Below are 23,204 nucleotides of genomic sequence, written 5' to 3'. Positions count from 1 at the left end.
ATTAGTATTATGACAAGTTTTTTACTGCATTTTCACTCAATATTAGTTAATAATTTTTAGTATTGTTAATGTAATTTTAGTAACTAAATGTGTGGTAATGCGTCCTCATACCCCACATTTAGTATTATTTTTAAATAGAAATAAAACTTAAAATAATCTTGTAAAACATTTATTACAATAATCAATTTATTATATTTAATAAATAATCGTTATAATTAGATAGGAATAAATTATGTTAATATTAAGGCACAATGAAATGAAATATGTACATATTGCATTTATAAAAAGAATAAAAATATATATTATTGGTTAAAACTAGTGTTATATTTTATTTTCATCGTCTACAAATACCTCATTATGACTAGAATTAAACCGTTTGTAAAATTATATTGAAGACATTTAAATAGTCTTATCGTAATTTTTATTATATTTAATATATGCGTTTTTATTTAAAAATAAATAATTTTTATTATTACAGACCATAGACGGAGGAATGTAATTATGTTCTTAGACAAGGAACAAAATAAATACGATGTAGCGGAAGATAAATAAAACAAAAATAACAATTTTCGTAAGGCACATTCAAATTTCTTGTAAATTTAAATTTAAATCTTTTATTGATAGTAAGGCAGGCAGCAGCAGTCTCTATAAAAAATAAATAAATGAAGAGACACTTTAAAATTTATTTCATTTTATTTGATATTCGAGTTATAAATATCTATAAACCTAAATAATAAATTAAATGATATCACTTTTGTACAAAAACTTACTTCTAAAATGTTTTTTTTTTAATTTATCTTATAAAGGTATTAATTAATATTATAATAAATAGCACTGATACGGAATACACGGTTGCAGAGGCACTGCCTGGTACAAGCTTTTCTGGAACTGCTTCAGATGGCTGTAAGGAGGATAAATATGAATATTACTTATTATATTTAGAACGATTTGTCCATCAGATAGATTTCATAAATATCATATACATATTTTCATACAGCGTTAAAAAACGACGCGTAAAAAAACGGACTTGAAAAGTTTAATCTTCTAGTAACCTAGTCCAAACTTAAGTACTATTGAAGCTTTAATGGTTTCGTTGTATCATTAATAGGCATCAAGAAAAGAAGAAAAGAATCGTCGGCGTCATCGTTGGTAGGCATATAAAATTTTAAATTGAAGCGTAGCTAAATTATTTTAAACGAAAGCTAAACAAGAAATGAAGTTGTATTTCTAAGATAATTTATATGCATACAATTCTTACCTTAATTGTAGTAGTTGACATCACGATGGGCATCGGTCTCGGTTCCCCAATAGGTATCTTAGCCATGAATCTGTTTTTGTCCCGGCTGAAAGAAATTAGTTTAAAAATCTGTAGATTTACCCTAGATTTTTATTAAAATTTGGATGATGATACCCAGATTAAACTGACATACAGTTTAATCTACTCAGAACATATTTTGACTTGTACATACACTTCTATTGAAATGACTTTCGGAACGTTGTTTTACACAATTCGAGGACCCAGAGTAAATCCGTCTTAAGAATATGTTCCCTCCTTTATTAAAAGGGACTTTTGGAAATACCTAACTTTTATACTTACATTTTCCGATCAGCGATAGTCTTGTCATCTTGTTCGATAGCGTTCAGTTTCCTTGAATACGTGCTGCTGAAGGTCTCGTTAGCCAACACGAAGTAGTACGCCAACCGACAGTCCGGGAACAAGCTGGAAAATGTAAAGATAATGATTTATTTACTTTTTTACAAATTGTTTAGAATTTTTAGATTCTTATGATGAATGATTGCTCTGAACCAGGGTACGGCGTAGTAGAGCGCGAGAGATTGCTAGAGAGCTGATGAGATTTGTAAAAGTCTGGAGGAAGCAGAACACACTCTCGCCTATTTATCTTGCCTAAATAGGGCCATTGTTAACATAGGTCGCTTATTATGCCGATCAGCAACAAGACAATCAATCAACCGTCTGGCAATAGCGGTAGATGATTTGCTTTTCTATAGATAAGGATTTTTTAGGAGTTCAGTGAGAGTATATAACGTGTATATACAATATACCGTGTGATTGCGACCTATGCTATATTGGGGAAATCGAGAAAAGAGGATGAAAGGCTTGGCCGCCTCTAAGCAGGCAGTGGCAGAACATGTCTGTTATGACTGTTATGCTGGGACATGGTGCTGTAGTCTGGATAAAACTTCCGTTTTAGTGAGAGAGAAGTACTTTGTGTCACAAAAGGTTGACTGGAGCGCGGAGCTACGCATCCCATGCACGACCGCTGAAAGTAGCCTTGCAATTCGTGAAAAAATAGCGTGAGTAAACCGTTATTAAATAGTTGACTAATATTCAATTGACACAGATCGCGGTCCACTGCCAAGTATAAGCACAAATTTGAAAATGCCATGACATCCAGTCCTCTCTCCTCCACAGCTAGTCCAACACTAGCTATAGTTATCGGCACGGATCTTGAGCGCTTGGCGGAAGAGGAAAAAATAAAACGCCAATCAATTGCGCGTACTCGTCGTCTTGAGGAATCAACCGCCCCCCACCTCATCTCATACCGCAAAAGGGACACAAAAGTATCACTTCTGCGCAGGTGAAGGTCAGCGCTCAGGATTCGTGCCGGGAACTGTACCGCCCCGCGCGGCTCCCGCGTGACGTGTGATGTCAGCCGCGTCATTGCACTGTGGTGACCTCCCTTCGGGCAACCCGACACAGGTAGTGCCCGAAGGCATCGTGTCCGTTCAGCATCTGTGTCAGGCGGTACGTTAAAATACCGTACCCCCTCTCTACAAACGTGTATAGTTGTGGGAGGTTTACTTCTATCTAAGCCCCACCGGTTTCGCAAGCCGAAACTCCTGATATCGAAGTGCGACGAGACAAACCCGTTGTCCTTATACCTCACTATAGCACTGTACTATCATTTACGCGAATGGGATCGACTCTGGAGGCTGTGCAACATAACCTCTTCTGCAGTTCCCCCGCTGGGCCCCTCTCCGCGCGGGTACTCACGCATGCCTCCCGCGGCGGTGCTCGACGTGCAGACGGCGCACGTGCGCGGCGCACGCGTCCCCGCCGAGCGCGCACGACAGCTGCACCACCGCGCTGCGGAACAGCCGCGTCAGCACCTGCGAGTCCTTACTCTGCACCAGCTGCTGGAAGATCGTCGACACCTTCTTCATCATGAAATTCTGGAAATATATTCGTGGCATGATTATATGACACTTTTTATTTTTAAAGAACGAGTTTTTTTTATATAAATATATATAAATGCGGACAACATCACATACATTGTTCTGAACCCAAAGTAAGTTGCTGAAGCACTTGTGTTATGGAATTCAGATTCAGAAAGTACCACAAACACCCAGACCCGAGACAATGTAGAAATGTGAATTTTTATATTGACCCGACCGGGGATCAAACCCAGGACCTCAGAGCTAGCGACACCTTGAAACCGGTGCGTGCGCCACTCGACCACGGAGGTCGTAAAATTATCTGAACATAATAAATGAAAGACTCATAACACATCGAATTAACGTTGTTTTCTTCAACCTATGTACGCTGCCAATGCAATGGTAATTTAATTTCAACAACAGGTAGATGACCTACATTAATAATAAAGACATGAAGAATTTTAAATTTTTGCCCGTATCAAATTCTACCACAAACGCGTCCTGAGTCTGGTTGTCTTACTTTGACTTGATTGTTTATGTAAACTCGATTCAATATAACGAGAGCTCTTAAGTCAAAAAAGATTCACTACTATAAAATATTCTTACCTCCCATTCCCAATACACATGTTTGGTCATCCCACAGCCCGCACCTTCGATGGTCAGTAAATCGAAGCCGGATATCACGGAGTCCCATACAACGGGACTTCGTTCTAGGTCCAAGTAGTCTAGAATTTCCGTCGCGAGCTGGAAGTCTAGATCTCCCGCCACGTATAAAGCGAACACATCGTTCACGATCTGAAATAAGTTTTCGAGGTGTAAGAAAAATGCATGATTTTCACATTTTCGCGACCATATTAAAATCACTTTAAAACGTATTGGATTGGAGCTGATGACTACATAACGACTAAACAATTAAAAGCAATGTTTATAATTTATCCTAGTGAATTTTGCTCCTGAAGAAGTTTTAGCCAGCCTTTCCATTCCTTTCAACAGATTTTGATGTCTATTTTTAACACGCTTTTATTAGCTTCACTTGTAAGTATGTAAAAAATCTTGGAATCTTAATTTGACCCACTTCCCGGTCTTCGATTAAGATGAAATTTTGCACACGCCCTGAGTTCTGATGACAATGCATGACTAGCTAAGAAAAGTCATTACAAATCCAATATGGCGGCCTCCCCAAGATGGCGGACTGGCTGTTTGAAATCTACCCCCATGATATGGGTATCAAATGAAAAAGTTTGCTGTCAGCAATGCGAAAGAAACCAAACTAAAAAGTAGAAAATAAATAATAGTTTAAAAACTAAAAAAACAAGGTTTTTATAGAAAACCGAACTAAAAAAGAAATTTAAAAAAGGCGTGGGGTGCTTTTTAAGATATTATCGAAATGATAATTACTCTACTCATATCTCACAATAAAATATTTATAACCATTGACACCATGCACCCCACGCTTTTTTAAATTTATTTTCTATTTTTAGTTCTGTTTTCTATAAAAAGCGTGTTTTTTAGTTTTTTTAAATTTAGTAGTATTTTAATACTTCAATATGAATGGGGAAATCACTGTACACACTCGGGTACTATGCAAAAGTTATAACTATGGAATATTTTGATTTTACTACTTACTTGGGCTCTGTTCATCTCATGAATGGACCCTATATTTTCCTTCAGCGTCTTAGCTATTATCCTCCAAGTATCTGCATCATAGTTGACCCGATAGTAACCTGAAACCGAATTTAAGTAATTCTTGGTGTTTAATGATCTATATGAAATCGTCTTCATAGCGATACAAAAAAATCCGGACTGCCGTAATAATATCCTTCATATTTTTAGGTTTTGTTGTAATGGCGACTTTAGAAATATATAATTGTGAAAACTTAAATTCCAGTTCCGCTTTAATACTTTGGGTATGCAACCCAAAAATTGTCAGTTTTGCCATAATGATACTTGTAAATGAGAAAATTTTTATTTATTTTTCCCATAATAGTCTCATATGGACATTGTCATATTACAAAATATTTCGTATTTCTTTAAATTGTTTCTTTAACAATAAAATGGTCAGCTTGAAAGCACCTTGAAGTGATAATAATAAATGCCACATCAGAACCCACGGTCTGCATCCACATAGTTTCATAGAATGTTAAATTGTAAACACATTAAAAATTCATTTGCAAATGCATTGCGAATAGTGCTGTTCTGAGCGTGGGTTACGAACACAAATAGATTCATTGCTAAGCCAAGGACTAGTCAAGATCATTCGTTTTTATTATTAGTCGTTGCTATTACGACTCAATTAATGGTTTGGATTTATAGCTTTGTCATTTTGATGCTTTTGAAGTTTATAAATACAATCGTAACATTTTCTTAATACACACATATTGGTTAGCGCAAGTTTTTTTTGGATGCAAAAATAAACAAAATTTCGGTCAAGTCCATTTGGTCCATTTGCGTTGTCACATAAAATGGACAATTATTCATGGCACATTTTATAGCCTATAGACTTAACCTCTAAAATTTGCTAAATTCATAACCAAATCCTTATAAAATCTGCCTACAACGTTCTAATTTTATAGACCTGATTTTGAATTAAGATCGAACTTTACATACCAGATGCATTTCTATTAAGTAGAATCCATCCATCATTCAAGTTTTCGCTGAAGGTGTAGGTTTGGGCTCCGATGGTGAACCTCGGACGATAGCAGTTGTAGCAGTTCTGGTGATGCTGGATGACGTAAGAGATGGGGATCAGGTAGTCCGAGTCGTCGCGGTTCTCGTGGGTGAAACTGAATTGTCTCTGGAAACGAGAGAAAATTGTATGAATGATGAAGGGTGGGCAGCTCTGAGTGCTGTCTGTTATATTATTTTGTACTTTAAAAAGTGCTGTATTATAACCTTGAATTTAGTTTTTAGAAGTTAGATGAAATAAGGATAGTAGAAAACGTTTAAACGATTACCTAAGATAATTTATCGTTTAAATATAAATTTGTTACGACAATAAATAATATGATTGTTAGTTTTATCGTTCTATTATAGGTAGGTACTAAAGATGAGCCTGACAAAAAGGTGTCCCTAACCGAACTATAAAAACACATGGTTATAAAATATTGTTATAGACTTTGTTGACTCTAGCTTTGTAGCTAGTGACTCAAAATGCCCTAATAAATACAAATTAGATCTTACAAGAGTAAAGTAACATTACCAAGCATTTTGGCAAACCACAGGTAAACGAGAAGCCCAAGCAATAATAGAAACGTAACAAACCTGTTTTAATAGCACAGCATTAGGCGTCCTATCCCTCAAGACTTGAACATTGATGACCGGGTAACCGCGGCGTCTGAACCAGGATCCCAAGATACGGGATGCTGTGGAACCGTTGAAAAACTGATGAAGGCATTCAATCGTTTTGCGGTCTAAGTTCGTTGTGAAGTCTTCCAAGGAAATGTATTTGCCCCTTCTGCAAATGTAAAAGAAAAAATCAAGATTGTTTCTTTTATTTACAAGGATAGAATAGATACAAAATGTTACAGTTCAGTCAAATATTAACCGAATTTAAATGTTAGACAAACTAATGGCAGATTTAGGTCCAGTTTCACCATACTCTGTTAAATATTTAACGGTCTGTTAAGACAGATAACGGACTGTTAAAGTTATCGAGTGTCCCACCACGACTAAACGTCTGTTAACTTCGCTTAACAAGGCATTAAATCTAATCACCGGTCAAGACGTCTGTTAGACACTAACAGATTGTCAAAGTCACGTCAAAATGGACGCTGCATATAATTTTATTTTTGCAAATAACATTTTAGAAAATTTAGATTGCTTAGATGGAATTGTACGACGTCCCAGAATTTTTAAAGATCGTCATTGCTATTTCGAAGAATACGATGATGTCGATTTCTGTACCAGGTTTTGTTTATCAAAAGATATGACCCTTGATATTCTCCAGTTGATCGAAGATAAATTAGAATATCCATCAGATCGGTAAGTCGTCTATTAATTAATTAAGACCATCATGTACGTTATGAAATGCAAGAAATCATTGAGTAGTATTTTTATGCACTTATACAACCCATCTTATCATGTGTGATATTTTGATTATATCCACCTACAACCTTATAACTTTACGAACACAGATTTACATAATACAGGTAAGATTTATAAGGCTTATTCAATACATGAATGTTTTATAAAATTAATCATTTATTTTGTTTCAGAAACGAATCAATTTCACCCATAAATCAGCTTCTTTTGACTTTGAGATACTATGCGACTGGCTCCCAACAAATATCAGTTGGTGATTATTGCGGTATAAGTAAATCGTCATCTCACAGAATCATACACAGAGTCACTGCTGCAATAGCCTCATTAAGCCGCAATTGTATCAAGTTCCCAGACACAGTGGAAGAGATAAGGAAAACTCAGTTGAATTTTTATAATATTGCAAAATTTCCAAAAGCTTTGGGTGCTCTAGATTGTACACATGTACGGATTCGTTCCCCTGGTGGGGTAAATGCAGAATATTTTAGGAACCGGAAAGGCTACATGTCCATAAATGTGCAAGCGATTTGCAGTGCAAATTTAGAAATTTTAGATTTGGTGGCAAGATGGCCTGGCAGTAGCCAAGACCAAACTATTTGGAACGCTTCCTACAGGAATGCTTTGTTCGAAAGCGGCAAGTATAGGGATGCTGTATTATTGGCTGATAGTGGGTACATGAATCGGCCTTATATCATGATGCCACTGGACAATCCACAAACCCCAGAGGATATACTATATAATGAGGCTCAAATCAGAAGCAGAAATCCTGTTGAACGCATGTTTGGGGTGTGGAAACGAAGATTCCCTGTACTTGCCTTGGGGATGCAGATACAAGTGAAAAAATGTCTTGCTGTTATTGTTGCAACGGGAATACTGCACAATATTGCAATAAAGGGAAAGGAAGAGTTACCACCAGATGATCCTGAACTTGAGTTAATTATGCCATGGGAAGATTTGTTCCGTCAGGGCCATATCAGGGAACAAAGAAATAATGGAGTTATGAGAGATATAAATCCTAAGCGAAGAGAGCTAATAAATAATTATTTTAAAAGTTTACATTTAAATGCATCTCATAATTGATTTATAATTATTAGTTGTTATGATGTCTTTATTTTAACTGCATTAAATTTTATAGACCGAAAACAGTTAGTACCTTAAGTACAAATGAAAAAATCTTAAGTACAAATAAAAACATGATTCATAAATGTAACTAAAGAATAAAAACATAATGTGGTGTATTAGTTTAATTAAATTCGTTTGTAAAATAAAATAAAAAGTCGAAAATCATATATTTTTTTTTAACATTTCAAGTTCCATTTCCAATTTCTCCGTTCTAATTTTTTCTTGTTTTAACTGTTCTCGTAAAATTTCTTCCTTTAGGGCAGCTTCTTTTTGGGTATTTTTCAACATGTTTTCAATAAGTAATAATTTGCTTTGCAGGACTTTGTCCTGCAAAGAAGTCTTTGGCCTTCTTCGGTGCAGCCATGTTGATGTCGAAAGTTCTTTATTGCCGGAAAGTGTAGTCGACACTTTAGTTTTCAAATCTCTTGGAGTCCAACTGCTCCACTTTTTATTTTCCACTTTCTAAAAAAAAATAGAAAAATTATTGTAATTAATTATTTCATAATTATAATGGCCATAAAAGCCACTTGTCTGCCAGTACCTACATAAATATTTTTACCCACCTCAGTTGGAATAATGCCTTTGTTTTTCTGAGACATACTGGAATCTTTAAATATTGGTGAAGAAGGCGCATTGGCATTGAGTACTGTCTGTGATCCCAGAACGACCCCAGACTCGATATCATCCTGGTAAATAAATAAAAAAATTACCTCGTATAATATTATGTTAATTAAAGTTACTATAAAAATATAACACATAAATATACTTTTTATTAAGAACTTCAATTTCAGTATTTGAATTACGAAGTTCCTGATCTGAGAAATGTATATCAGAGTCATAAGGATTATCAAGTCCATCCAAAGTTGGGCCAAGTAACATTTCCACTTGTCCTTGAAGTGGTCCTGGTGGTGGAATGTCAGGCTTGCCTCCTCCTGCAAAGAAACACAATACTTAGCACGACTTCTCGGAATAAATCTATACACTTTTCTTTTTAAAAACGACTATTGCTCTAAGGAATTTAATCCCTGTGTCGTTGGGTTTCACAAACATACAATTCACATGCAAAAAGACACCCAGACTCAGAACAAGCATTTGTGAATCACTCAAAATAATGCTTGTACTACGCGGGAATCGAACCCACGACACGCGGCGCACAGTGGGTTTGGCGTGATGACCTTAACCACTCGGCTATACCGTACAAGCATTGGATGTGCCTAGCTGTAGCATATTGTGTTCTTCTTGTTTTCAGGCCTAGCTAGTTCATGTTTTAAAACAAATAGCTGTGTCACCTACCAGTTAAAAAAATATTTTTTTTGGCAGCGGCTTTGTCTTTCCGTGTGGTGCGTTTGATGTTGTCCCAGCAGGTTTTTAATTGCTCAACGTGACGCACGTGAAAAGAACTTAAACAATTAAATTCTTCTGCCAGTTTCTTCCACCCTTCATTTTTCGTTGCACTGGTCACGGCATCCGTTTTTTTATTTTCCACGATATCCTTATGCCGTGAAATTAATTCTATCAGGAGTTCTTTTTCGTGTGTGGTAAAATTCGGTCCACGTGTCTTCTTCGACATTTTTTTATTTCAAAAAATCGCGAAAAAATTACACCGCAACAAACCGAACACAACTAATCAAAACGTAAACAACACCTAGATACCTTGACATTTCATTTCAAACGACGTATTATACGACTTTGTAAAATGTCGTCCAATTCCATATAAATACACGTCGGAAGCGAGCACTTCAATCTGGTTGCTTAAAATAAGAGCGAATGACTTGCCCGTCATTCAGTTAAATGGCAGATTTACTAATGCCTTGTTAACTTTTTGCCGTGGGACACATGACGACATAACAGACCGTTAACTATTAACAATCCATTAGTAAATGACCGATTATGATTTAACAAACAGAGTATGGTGAAACTGGACCTTAAGTGATTGGCTATAAACAGACATTATGGAAACATTATGGAATTTTGAGTTGTTGAAAATCAAATAAAACATTCGATAAAACCTAGTGTAATTAAAGACGATATCAATAGGACTTAGGCTAAGGCCTAAAAGGAACAAATTACGATGTACTTTTACGTTATTTCATTTAAAACTCTGTTAAAAACCTGCATGATCTAATTGAACAAATATCATTTGAAACTTACCTAGATTTAATATAATTCACCAAAGCCTGATGAAACTTTGAAGACTGCACCCAGTTTTCCAACATCCACAATATAGCCCCTGTCTTCATCATCACCAGCTCTCTGTACCTTGATGGTATCTCTATAGCTAATGACGTGTTAAACGTGTCCAACGCTGGTGTGCTTCGATGCCAGTCGATGGCCATCGCTTTGTGTTTCATCTGAAGACCATATGAGGATATGGGGCGATTGTGTTCAGTGGGTAGTCCATGGTTGTACTGGAAATGTGAGTGAAAATTTTCTCATTTATTAAATATTCTATTAGAAATGTTTTTTCGAGATAAGTGTGTTTCAACCTTTCTTCCTTATACTCAGTCGTTTGCATTTTGGTCTATGTCACACATAAACATAAATAAAACCGATTTTGTCACCAATGAGCGGTTTTTATACTGGTCTTAAATTCCATGATTTTTTTTTTCACTTATGTAGGTTAAAATATGTACTTTAACATTTGCATCTTTTGTTTTTTATCTCAATTCGTCAATTCAAGAGGGTTTGTTAGGAAAAGGAAATTGGAAATTGTTTAAATCGTCCATAAATCAAATTATGATAATATTATACAAGCAGCACGTCATATTAGAATAGCCGCGAGATTAACCAAGGATATCGGTTTAGGCTATTTCTATTCGTAGACTACAATGTAGATCTGTTAGTTCTCTTTACTCATAAGATATTGTAAATAAATATTAGTAACAGTCGTTATTTCGAGTATGTTTTATTTAATATCTCACATTTCATTTTGATAATTCCCTTGGCTAACAAAAATGTGATCAATAGAAATAATTCAAAGCAAAAAGGCCAAGACGAACTAGTGACTCTTACAGTTTAGGTTGAAGATACGAATCGGATAAGCGTGAAATGAATTTGAAGTTCTCCACAAATTAATTTACCATCCAAGTCTCTCCCGCTTCTTAGGAGTTTAATAAAAGGCAGTATAAGATGATTTTACTATCACCCACTTACCTGCGTCAAGAAGTAATAAGCCAAGTAAGTAGCCATGCCTTCTTTGAACCATTCTTCCTTCCATCTCGTCCGTTCCGATTCAGCGGGGTTCCCGAGCCATATCCTGCTGAGCTGTTGAGCCAGATCGAACATCATAGCTTCAGTCTGTTTGATGCTGGTAAACTGATCGATGGATACTATCTTATGGGCCCTGTAATTTCAAAATAAGCAGATATTCTGTTAAATGTAGCTCTTTGTAGAAGCAAGACGGAGAATTACTCCCACAGCGAAAACAGTCTCGTTTAAAGAGCTCTTAATATATCCGAAAAGCCGTTCTGGCCAGCTACTTTATTGTACTCGCAGTTACATATAAATATATGAATAATATACACTTCACGAAATAATATTACTAAGAAACATTACATCTGTTGTAATAATAAGTTTATACCAACAGGTGACGATAGCTCGTTCTTATTCATCGTATGACCTTGAGCAAATATAAGTACTTAACTATAGAATATAGGTCAAGTTCTACAAGTGTTTCTTATAGAGGAAATGTGGGATATCTTCCTACTGACATTGAGAATATTTTGCACAATTTTTTTGTGCGGAGCGTATGAAAAGTAAACATTTCGTCATAATTTTTAGCACTAACAGAAAATGACCGTGAAAATATCAGCGTGAAGACATTCGAATTTAGAATTTGATTCATGTTTTAACATTGATGTCTGATGTTGAACATGTCAAAAATGACAAAATAGAATAGAAGGGAAGTCATTTTGGCAAAAGAAACACTAGAGTTCTTTAAAAAAAAATGGAATTTTTATGACATATCGTAAGATCGTATTTCAGTAGTGAAAGCAAAACATAAGACACACAAAGTAACCGCAACTATTAGGAGGTAGTGGTAGTATGTCTGACATACGATTTACTTACCCAATAGTCAATAAATTAAAACTTCCAATTTCATATCCATTTATAACACTGGGAACGGCTACAACATTAATAGATCCTTGAAGTAATCGTCTATCAGACTGTGCGTATTCATGAATCAGATTGATAATCTTCAGTCCATAGTTATGTATGAAATTAAAATCTCGTAGTTCGTCGATCGGAGCCCATACTGTGAAGGTATCATTGGTGTTTTCAGCTTTCCCAGATAGACTTGCAAATCGGGAGTAGTGGAACCCGACTTGATGCAAGCCCACTTGTGGAGAAGGCACATATTCGACGACTACGTATTCGGTTTTGAAACTGGAAAGAGAAAAAAGTATTTGTAACAGGCCATGTATTGCTAGCTCAAAAAAAAACACCAAAAATAATTCAGCATAACTTTTCTAACGTCACTATTTCTCACCAACAAAGCGAATACTTTTTAGGAGTCGATAAACAAACCCATTTGTATACAAACAAATCAATTCAACACGACCATTTAGTACCTTCATTACATATTAACGAAGTCCATATAAAAATATTCATTTATTCATACAAAAATGACTTAGATTATAATTACATTTCGAACAATGGTTACGCGTGATCAGTTTAGAGGATGACCTGCATACGAGAACAAATAGCTCTATTAACAGATGTCTGACACCTACCACGATCTTTTAAACAAATAACATTCTAGTCGTGGACGCGAGACAGCGCTATATATGACGTCTCTCTGTCTCTTTCACAACTAGAACAGTCCTGTATTAAAATACGTCTACTGTGACATAAGGAGTTGTAACTGAGAACGTGGGTGCTTATCGTGATATTATGATCCTTTGCCACAAGATTTCTTAACTCATTTGACCCGTGGCGATATCTGCGGTTTATAGCAACTTTAGAGTGTTAACATGTTACCTTATATCGAAACTGTTGTAAAATATCATACAAGCATAAATATTCTTGTCTAAAGATTTTTTAAAAGGAACTTCTAACACTAAGTAACTTTATATAACACTAGATTTTCGCCCGCGGCTTAGCCCGCATAGAGGTCGGTTATATCGCGTTTCCGAGAGAACTCTTCAAAAGTCCGGGATAAAAACTATTCTATGTTCTTTCTCAAGGTCAACTCTATCTCTGTACCAAATTTCATTAAAACCCGTTCAGTGGTTTAGACGTGAAAGCGTAACAGTCAGACAGATAGACAGACAGAGTTACTTTCGCATTTATAATATTAGTAGGGATTATGTACATTAAAATAAAACTCCCGCACATAGAACAAGCATAAGATTACAAAATGTTTGTCGTTCGCGGGGATCGAACTCGCGACACGTTGCGTGCAGTGGTTATAGCCAGTAACCTATATCATTCAGCCAAATAAAAGTAAAATTTGGTTTTCAAATCTTTATTGTGTTGAACAAACTGACTAATGTTAACTTTTTATACCAGTCTATATTAATATGTAACAAATACAGAGTGTTTATATTCAGTATTCGCTATTCAATGCTTCGTTATAAGCCGATCTATTTTAGGATTTCTATAAAAGGTTTTCCTAACGACGTATTTATTATTTAAGGAGAACGAGTCTATTCAAATGTTTGTTTTTGGAAAGACTGGTTTTTAATAGTCTATTAGACATAATGTATAGACCCGAAAATAATTTAATTTGGGATTATTTCTTAATTATATTTTAAAATTATTCCGAATTTAATTCCAAAACATCAAGTCGCTGTTATTTTGGCCAGCTTAATTCTCGTTCCATATTTAAGTGGTCATAAATTTATCATTCTTAGATATCATAAATCATCATTCTGTAGTTTGTCTCGGTTAAAAGTATAATTAAAAATATAACAAATATTCTTTCCATGTTCTTATTTAATTTAAATCATTTTTCTTTTTTTCCGAAATTACTCGACATGATTTTTTTTTGGCTGCCAAGTACGTCATCATAGATTTCTCAATATAAGGCGTACGCAACACGTCGGTCATGAACGTCTCGACCACAATAATTGACACAATTCTCAGTGCCCAGAGTTGGAGCGAGCGCCTTATACGGACTTATGTCTAGTAACCCACGGCTCGACTGACAGCGTTTAGCGAACGTTATTATAATTGGTTAATAACATATAGGTACAAATAAGTGGTTTATATCAAACACATAATATGTACATCATGCTTGATATTAACCAATTCTTTTTAAAAATATATAATTTTAGGAAAATTGGATGAAACTCTAGTTCTATTTATATATGCAATTTTAAATAATTTGTATGTTTTGTTAATCAATTAAATGCGACTTGCTTTTTTATTTAGCATTTTTTTAATAATTATCAATGAGATACTTACATAAGACCTGGTATAACACATTTGACAAAAGCTTTTTATTTTTTTTATCGAAAAATACTTCTTAGCAGTAAATACATACATGAACGATTTTTTTACTTTTACTTAATTTTACTAGCTTCTTTAATTTATCAATCATGAACTATAAAAATAGGCAAGAAATAACACGATCAAAGTCGCTAGCAGTAACACCAAACCTTTATACTTTTAAAGCTCAATCACCCTGCAAAAAGTGGAAAGTTGAAAATATTTTCTATTTCCGATTAGCCACCACCCAACATGGCGATGCGAGGAGAAATCTTGATCCGTTTTGGAAAACTGGACTTCAATTGTATCGACACATGTTTGTGAAGTTAAAAAAAATGTATCGAACTAGTTAAGTATATTATAACTTCTCAGCGGATAACTTTATTGAATTTTAAACATTTTTTGGGTAGAATGGAATTCGTTTGATTATTGGCCTTTCTATTTATTTATTTTTCTTTTCGTAATTCATAACTAAGATCGTAAAATTATAAAAAGTTTAGTTAGTTTAGCTGATAGATGTTTGTTCCTCTTTCACGCAAAATTACTGAACGGATTTAGACGAAACTTGGTACATAGATCATTCATAACCAGGTAAAACAAAAAGGATGGTTCTATTTCAAAGAATCATTTTGAATGTGTAACGGGCGGGCCTGCGGGCAAAAGCTAGTATTAGATAAATTACTTTAATAACAGCTTCATATAAACACTGGAGTTCCAAAATGATAGGCAGCTTGGTAATAAGTAGGTAGGTATGTAAAACACCAGAAGTAAAAGAAATTGATGACGTCGCATGAATGAGTCTAGTGAAGCGATCTTAGTGGCGCTGAAGGTCAAGACTGCTTTATTTCGGGACTGTTTATAAATGTGCTATGTTAAAATATTTGTTATGTATTTGAAATATTATATTATAGTCTGTATGTTTACAATAATGGTATATTTATAGAATTGCTCATGACTCTTACAGCAGTTAATGATTGAGATCTCTTGTTGTGATTAAAATTAATGTCGATCTGTCGATCTCTAAACTTTAAGTCAAATGAGTAGTGTGACTCTTTATTTTTGCAATGTACCTATTCTATATACATATATTAATTAAAATTACATTAAAATAATATTATTACAATCAATATATAGAATATAAGTTAACAGGAAGAGACTAACCAGTGTCTTCGACTATAATAGTATCACTGCGATCACCGTAACCTTTCTTTTAAATTAAAGCTCGGGTCGCGTGGAGTTTCACAAACATTCAAGTCACATGCACAAACACACCCAGACTCAGGATAACCATTCGTGGTTTACACAAACGCATTTCCTATGCAGGAATCACACCAGCGTCATACCGCCTAGGCCCAAAGTTGGTTTGGCGTGACGGTCTCAACTACTCGGCACAGATAGTTTATAAAAGCTATTTTTTTATATTTTGAATTTTATTTATTTTTAATAAATGTTACTTTTGGTGTGTTACTCGCACTCCGCCTCCCATATCGTAGCCAGTGTTAACGAGACTCAAACAGTCAAATAAATGTTCCTTACTTGTCTCTTCTCTGCTCCTCAGCTATCACAAGGCTGGTGTTGGTATACTGAAGGTCACTGAGCCGCTTCAAGATGTACACTTTGAACTTGAACACTGCTTCGAACCTCGGGTTGTCGAAACACGGTAGGAAGTACTTGGCTTTGTTCGGTGACAGCCGAGTTGCGAATAGGTATCTGTAATGAGATAAAAATTATGTTAAGAGTGGTTTTTTTTTGGAGGTTTGATTTGGTATTAGAAAAAGGAAAATATGAAAGGAGTTTTAGTTCATTATATTGAAATCGATATTCTAAGAAAATTTAATTTAATAAAAAAACTTTTCTTATTAAATAATGTTATTTTATTTTTAAGGAAAAATACATTATTACTTCAAAGTCATCAAAGTGTATTCGGTTATGTAATTTTTTGACTATTGTTTTTGATATTGTCTTTTCAAATTAGTTCAATATCAATGCAGATTTGGAACTTAATTGCATCAACAATTTTCATCAGAAACATTTATCTTTCATATTTACGCACATGGTGTGAAAAACGAAATCAGTGACACCACTGACACCTTAAAAATCAATAATTAATGTATGCGATACTAATTTCGAGAGAACAGCTAAGTACAAATACCAATAAATAAACAAAGAATGTGTGTGGCCCATGTGTACTTTTCCATTTTCGTTTGCTAGTCTCGGCTATGGCAAGTATGACCCGGCCGTATGACCGTATGTTATGGATATGAACCAAGGCCAGATGTCGTTCCGGAAGAGTTTCTGTGTGGGTATGTTGCGGGTGTACTAAAAATGTTATTTATTTAATATTTCTTTTTTGGACTTGATATTTTCTATAGGCAACATTAAATTATACCTTTGTTGTATTCGTAGATGTTTCATTGTTATACTGTTGTGTAGGTATAATTGTTATGGTTTATATTTGCATCTTCCCTTTGTTTCGCATTTCGCTTAATTATTTCGAACGTTTATTTTTCTTTCTCTTCTTCTAGGAATACCTAAGGTTTCAAGAGCTCAACGTTTCATGTATTAAAAAAAAACATCGAATACTTTAAAAATCTTAGAACCTAAATTTTTAAACGATCAAAAAGTAAATCTCCCAAAAATAAAACAACCATTTTCACCTTTGACTTTTATATGAGCAAATATTTTCGAGAATGTCTCTATCAACATTCAAACTACAACACAACGTATGTCCCATTTGGCATGACCAACAAACCGAGACGATGGGCAGACAATTTATTTAGCTAATTAACCAAACATACTGTGTAAGTATGTATTGTAAGTTGAACTCGAGACATTCGTTTCTTCGTAAAGTTAATTATGCCATATTCAGCCTTATTGAATGTTTTCACCCAACCGTGAGACATGAAAAGGGAGATGTGTTTTCCCGTTTCGATAGTGCATAGTTATGTATTTTCGAAATTTTGTAAGAAGAACCATATAAGAGCATTGATTTAAATGACTCTAATGTCAATCAATGAGTCTTAATTATTTAATTACACAACATATTCATTTGCTCGTCGTCCACTGCGGGACATATTCCTATCTAAAGTAACGCCACAACTCCCGGTCCTACGCCTTCCATATCCAACTCCTATACTCTTTAAACACTTATAAAAAAATACTTTTTACCATAGAAAAATATTGGAGCAAGCGTCCTTTCCCTGTAACTAATATTCCTACACGCCTCCTACAACCAAACCCACTCGGAAATTAAATTATCGAACTAATAAAGAAATAAAACCAAATCCAAAAATGATTTAAACAAATAACGCTTAGACATAAACAAAACTTATATCATTTACGGTTTTTAACCATAATAATATGCTACAAACTGCACGTGGGTGAGAAGGCTAATGATACCTCATATGGTATTCGGCCTTAAGACTCGAGTTCTAATGAAAAACTCGTCATTTGCAAATGGTCATTGGTCATGTTGTTATCTATTCTAGTACCTATGAGTCCTGTGTAGGTGTAACATTCAATGTGTAGTGTTTTAATAGACTCCAGTTGTAATAATGATATGGTTTATGTGAATGGAAATAAACAGCTTTCTAAAATATTGGTCTGTCATTCATTTTATGTATAAGTAAATAAAAAATAAGTAGAAGTATAATTTTTTCTTATATAATTTCGGTTTGTTCACAGCACATGTTTATTAGAATTTTCCGACTAGCTTGAAGTCAGTTTAACTCGCGACACTTATGATTCCACGAACAATCCCGTATCCCAATAAATTATATACAATAGAATTGCAAGATTTCATATTACGTATACTTGTGATATGAAAGATCACATGGAAAATACATATATGTACTTGACGAAATTCTTCAATTTCAATACACGGAACTGACATTCCAAATATTTTCGGTTTTCACCAAAACATGCTGTCTATTTTCATCGATGTCTTTACAAACTAATTCAGCTTACGAGCTACAACTTAAAACATCCAATAGAGTTTAGTCTATTGTTTAAACTTTTAGTACCTAAACAATGCAACATGATTCAATTTAGTACGGCATCGGTTTGTTCAGACAATGACATAATTACAAAAGTAATTTAATTGAACGAACTGATTCAATGTACACCAAGGCTGTGCGAAATGAAATTAGCAATAATTAACATGACGTCATTGAAATTCGATAATATCTAAAACGGGCCAAAAATATAGACCAATTGTGTTGGACAGTGTTTAATCGATATGTGTAATTGTTTCTTTGCAGCGATTTTTTTCGGTTGGGTATGGTCATAAATTTAACGTTAGATTATGTTTTGTGTATTTCTTTGGCCCATTTGTAAGGAACTGTCAGTGTCACTTGACCGACTCGAGTTTAATAGGTTTTTAGGGTTTAATCCAAAATGGTAAAAACTCAACCGTATTATTGAGGAACCCCTGTCTGATCGTCTTTATGATGTTCCTTAGAAGCCGTGTTAGTTAGGAAATGGAAATGAAATTAAAATTATCACAGATGATGAATTTCTGTTGCTGTTATAACAACAAACAATAAAAAATGATCGAGGTTAAGCAAAGTTCGTTCCAGTCATAAATCTGTTAGGTGACAAATATATGCGGGTGCCATACTTTTCCACACTCCTCTGGATATTTCTCTCTGTATGAAACTTTTACTTGAACGGATTCTATGAATCAAATTGTATTTATAATGTTCAAGTTAACAAAAAACGGATAATAATATGTTTTATTAAGTAACACCCACACAAGAACGAAAACCAGCTGTTTAAATAGAACAACATACAATAAAAACACACACACTTCGAACAAATGTCGTATTATTTATAATTATGCATACTGCATAAATACTGTGACAAATTCGGTAATACTACTTCATTATCGTAGGACTAGGTATATTTACTTGCCATTGACCTGACCGAGACCGAGATACAATTCTAGGTACAATTTTAAAACATGACACAACTATGACGTCATAAGTGTGTAAAAAAAGCAATTTGGCTGATGTTGTGATGTTGATAATAAAACTGTAGGAAGATAAGCGCCAGTGCAGCATTGATTTCTCATTGAGAAGCTAAAATTAAAGATTCTCAATGAGACATCAACGCTGAAGCTAAAGTTAAAAAGAAATGTTATACTTGTTACCCTTTACCACCGACCGTGTAACATTGATTTTTGCTATTAAACGTATATTTGAATTTTCGGGACTTTAATTGGCACCAGTATATCCTTCAAAGATATAACAATATTTATTGTAAGATACGCGTCCACGAAACGAACATGACTTATTACTTTCACTTAAAACTGTACAAAAAATAAAATATTGTTAAAAGTAACCAAGTTTCAGAAGTTTCAACTTTCGTATCGTGAAATTACCTCTTTATCATAGAACTTTGTCTTAAGAATTTCTGCAATTGAAAGATACCAGGTAAGAGCGAGTCGGCCGTTTTCACCCTAAAAAGAACTGCACTTTTTTCAACGATATAAATACATTTTCCTTCCAGCTAGATATTAGCACGAATGTTTTGCATAGCAACGAATCATAATAGATTGGTGATGCATTGTTAGTGTTAATTTTCACGACTACATTTACAAGGTAATATTTCGGACAACAGTTACAAAGGTCACAAGAGTTTAAGAGCCAGAACGGGGTTAAATGACTTACGCGTACTAGTAGTACCTAAGAAAATAGGAAATAAGTAAGAAGATGAGGCTGTTGGGATTTGAACCCAACGTCTAACATTCCAGTCTAGCAATTTCTTTACTGCTTCAACGTGTTCAAAATATTACTTACTTAAAGCCTTTATTCTGCTCATCGTAATACTTGACAAGGAACACACCAGTATTGTCCGTTTTCACATATTTCCTGTACATGATTTTTACATGATAAAACTGTTTGTTACTGCCACTGTACACTTTCAATGGCTCCTTCAAATAAATATGCAGTTTACTTGTAAAGTTGTCGAACTCAAAAGGCCGGGCGCCATTTACAATATCACGATTTCCATCCAAAACCTTTATGGACCCGCCTTCGATTTCCAAATCTCTGGCGTCCAAATCAATCACAATCACATTTGGCGCATTTGCTATTATGGTAATTGTTAAGTCACAGTCAAAATACGACCTTTCTGCGTACACATAAGGATAGATATTCAGTTCGTAATTCACTGGGTACACTGTATAATTCAAACATTCTTCGTCCATAACAATGTCTGCTCTACACAAAGTAAAAAAACTAAAAACAAAAACCGCGCGAAATAATTTTCTCAACAACATTTTGTTTTTTTTTTTAACACAGGAGTACGTCTATTCGGCCAATGAGTTTAATTTAAAAGTGAAGCGATTTGTGCTGCGACTTTTATTTATAACGTCATAGTTCGTAATTCGAATTTCCCGCCAAAGAGAGCGCTCTAGGACGTCCGACCGCGTCGCGCGCGTAAATGCTTGTAGTGTTGTTCCTCTCCATAGATCGAAACTTGGCGCCGGACTTGATGACAAATATAATTAGACCTGCCACACCCCGCGCTCTCCATACATGAGACGGGTCTTTGAAGGAAATTTAATAGAATGTCACAGGTGAGCTTAAACTGGTTATGCATATATTTTAATATGTCTTCGCCTTGCCCTCGAGTGTTAATTCGGTACGGTTTCTTTAGAATTGTATTTTTGTAGAGTAATCTTTGTTTACAATGCCATGGAAACGACTGCATTATTCATATTCGACGAACACGTGTTATTTGCATATACTTTTAAATTACAATTATAATTAATATATAAAAATAGAACTGAAGCCATGATTACATATATTTCTGTGTAAGCAAATGAAATCATAATAGTGATGTAAGGCTAAAACATTTTATGCGTGCAACTGTTTGTTTTCAAATATGGCATCCATAAAACGAAAACTATCCCTCCTACTTTGTTTAGCTAATACTGACAATACAATTACGACAATCTATGGACGTTACTATGTTTGTAAGCTTACTAAGTTTTTTTTTATATGCAATCATATTATAAACTAAAAGATGTCATGTTTTAAGTAACTCTTTTACAAATGAATAACTTTCATAAATAAAAGATGGTCTAGTGTTCCGTACATATAAAAACAACAAAATATTGTTTATTGTAGAAGTCCCCTTTAATTTTTATCTTATTTGTACAAAACCGTCATCTAACATTCAACACGTCAAACAATTTTATTTTCAATTGATTTTTCCTTTCCGTAAGAAAACAGTTTTATTTCTAGGCAAAAATCACATTCAAAACATGACTGAATTCTGTTTAAAAACGTCCTGCAATATTTTTAATTGCGTTAATTTATCACTGTAGAAATAAATCCTTGTGCCGCGGAAGATTTACGTCAAAACATTCAATTTACATCACAGAACAAATATTTGTGGATGACTCAAATACTTGACCTACGCGGGGATCGAACCCGCGACATCGAGCAGTGCGTTCGGCGTGGCGACCTATATCACTCGGCTTTCTGTGCAGCCATTATTTATTGTACCAGTATTAAATAAGTTTTGGTCATTGAGTAAATGTATAAAAACTGGAGTAAGTAAACCAAAACAGCATAATACACATTAATCTCCCAAACTCTTCTCTAAGTGACAAATATCGTGTACTATGGTAATACACATTACCATACTGGCTGGTAATACTAACATTGTTTTCTTTTTCTTTTTCGCTCTAAACTGGATATCACAAATAAATGACTGTCTGTCGGGGTAAGCCCACGCATCAATTCATGCATTACCACCTAACAATGCTTATAACGGGAACCAGCTAGACAATTGATCTGGTAGCATACAACCACATCTTAAAGTGATCTTATAGTAGTTGTTGAAGCGTGACAACGCTATACACAGCATATAGCTGCCTCTCCCTTCCACAATTGCAATAAGGTACCATAAAAGGTGTCGGTTCGCATTCTGGAAGACTGGAAGTCGTGTGGGATGAGCGCACTTAGCAACTACGCCCCGATTTGACGGCCCACGATTGCGCTCACTCGCGGTTAAATGTAATGATCCTATTTTTACGTCATGTATTGAGTGTCAATGAATGGAATTGGATCATATTTTTATTCAATCAGGCAGGTACGCTGACAGCATTAATAGTGGTGTTGTCACTTCCTGTCAAAATATCTGAACAATAATAAAGTAAATGCGGACAATAAATGCGGACAACATCACATACAATTGTTCTGAACCCAAAGTAAGTTGCTCAAGCACTTGTGTTATGGAATTCAGATACAACGAAGGTACCACAAACACCCAGACCCGAGGCAATGTAGAAATGTGATTTTTTACATTGACCCGACCGGGGATCGAACCCGGGACCTCAGAGCTAGCGACACCTTGAAACCGGTGCGTACGCCACTCGACCACGGAGGTCGTCTTACTACATACATACATAAAGTACTTTTTAT

The 23,204-nt window shown here is 34.8% G+C and overlaps 1 protein-coding gene across 1 annotated transcript; it reads right to left on the bottom strand.

Moving 5' to 3' along the window:
- Positions 1-757: 757 nt before the first annotated feature.
- Positions 758-21,305, bottom strand: LOC113500536 (aminopeptidase N-like). Its single transcript, XM_026881364.1, has 13 exons — positions 20,568-21,305; positions 16,306-16,479; positions 12,406-12,723; positions 11,491-11,680; positions 10,489-10,745; positions 6,439-6,631; positions 5,785-5,971; positions 4,804-4,901; positions 3,784-3,972; positions 3,017-3,195; positions 1,598-1,720; positions 1,259-1,343; positions 758-901 (listed from the first exon to the last, which is right to left on the bottom strand). The coding sequence occupies exons 1-13, from the start codon at positions 21,047-21,049 to the stop codon at positions 794-796; spliced, it is 2,583 nt and encodes an 860-aa protein (XP_026737165.1). The 5' UTR covers positions 21,050-21,305; the 3' UTR covers positions 758-793.
- Positions 21,306-23,204: the final 1,899 nt, after the last annotated feature.

Source organism: Trichoplusia ni, chromosome 14, assembly GCF_003590095.1.
Source record: "Trichoplusia ni isolate ovarian cell line Hi5 chromosome 14, tn1, whole genome shotgun sequence".
Lineage (NCBI taxonomy): Eukaryota > Metazoa > Arthropoda > Insecta > Lepidoptera > Noctuidae > Trichoplusia > Trichoplusia ni.
The sequence above is the reverse complement of the archived record's forward strand: the minus strand, read 5'-3'. Positions and strand labels throughout refer to the sequence as shown.

Bases quoted from the DNA above. Each gene is read 5' to 3' on its own strand.
- LOC113500536 (XM_026881364.1), bottom strand. From the start codon at position 21,049: ATGTTGTTGAGAAAATTATTTCGCGCGGTTTTTGTTTTTAGTTTTTTT. The intron at 12,724-16,305 runs GTAAGGAACATT...TTCTCTTTCCAG, and splicing joins GAGGAGCAGAGAAGAGACAA to TTTCAAAACCGAATACGTAG. The intron at 902-1,258 runs GTAAGAATTGTA...TCCTCCTTACAG, and splicing joins TGTCAACTACTACAATTAAG to CCATCTGAAGCAGTTCCAGA.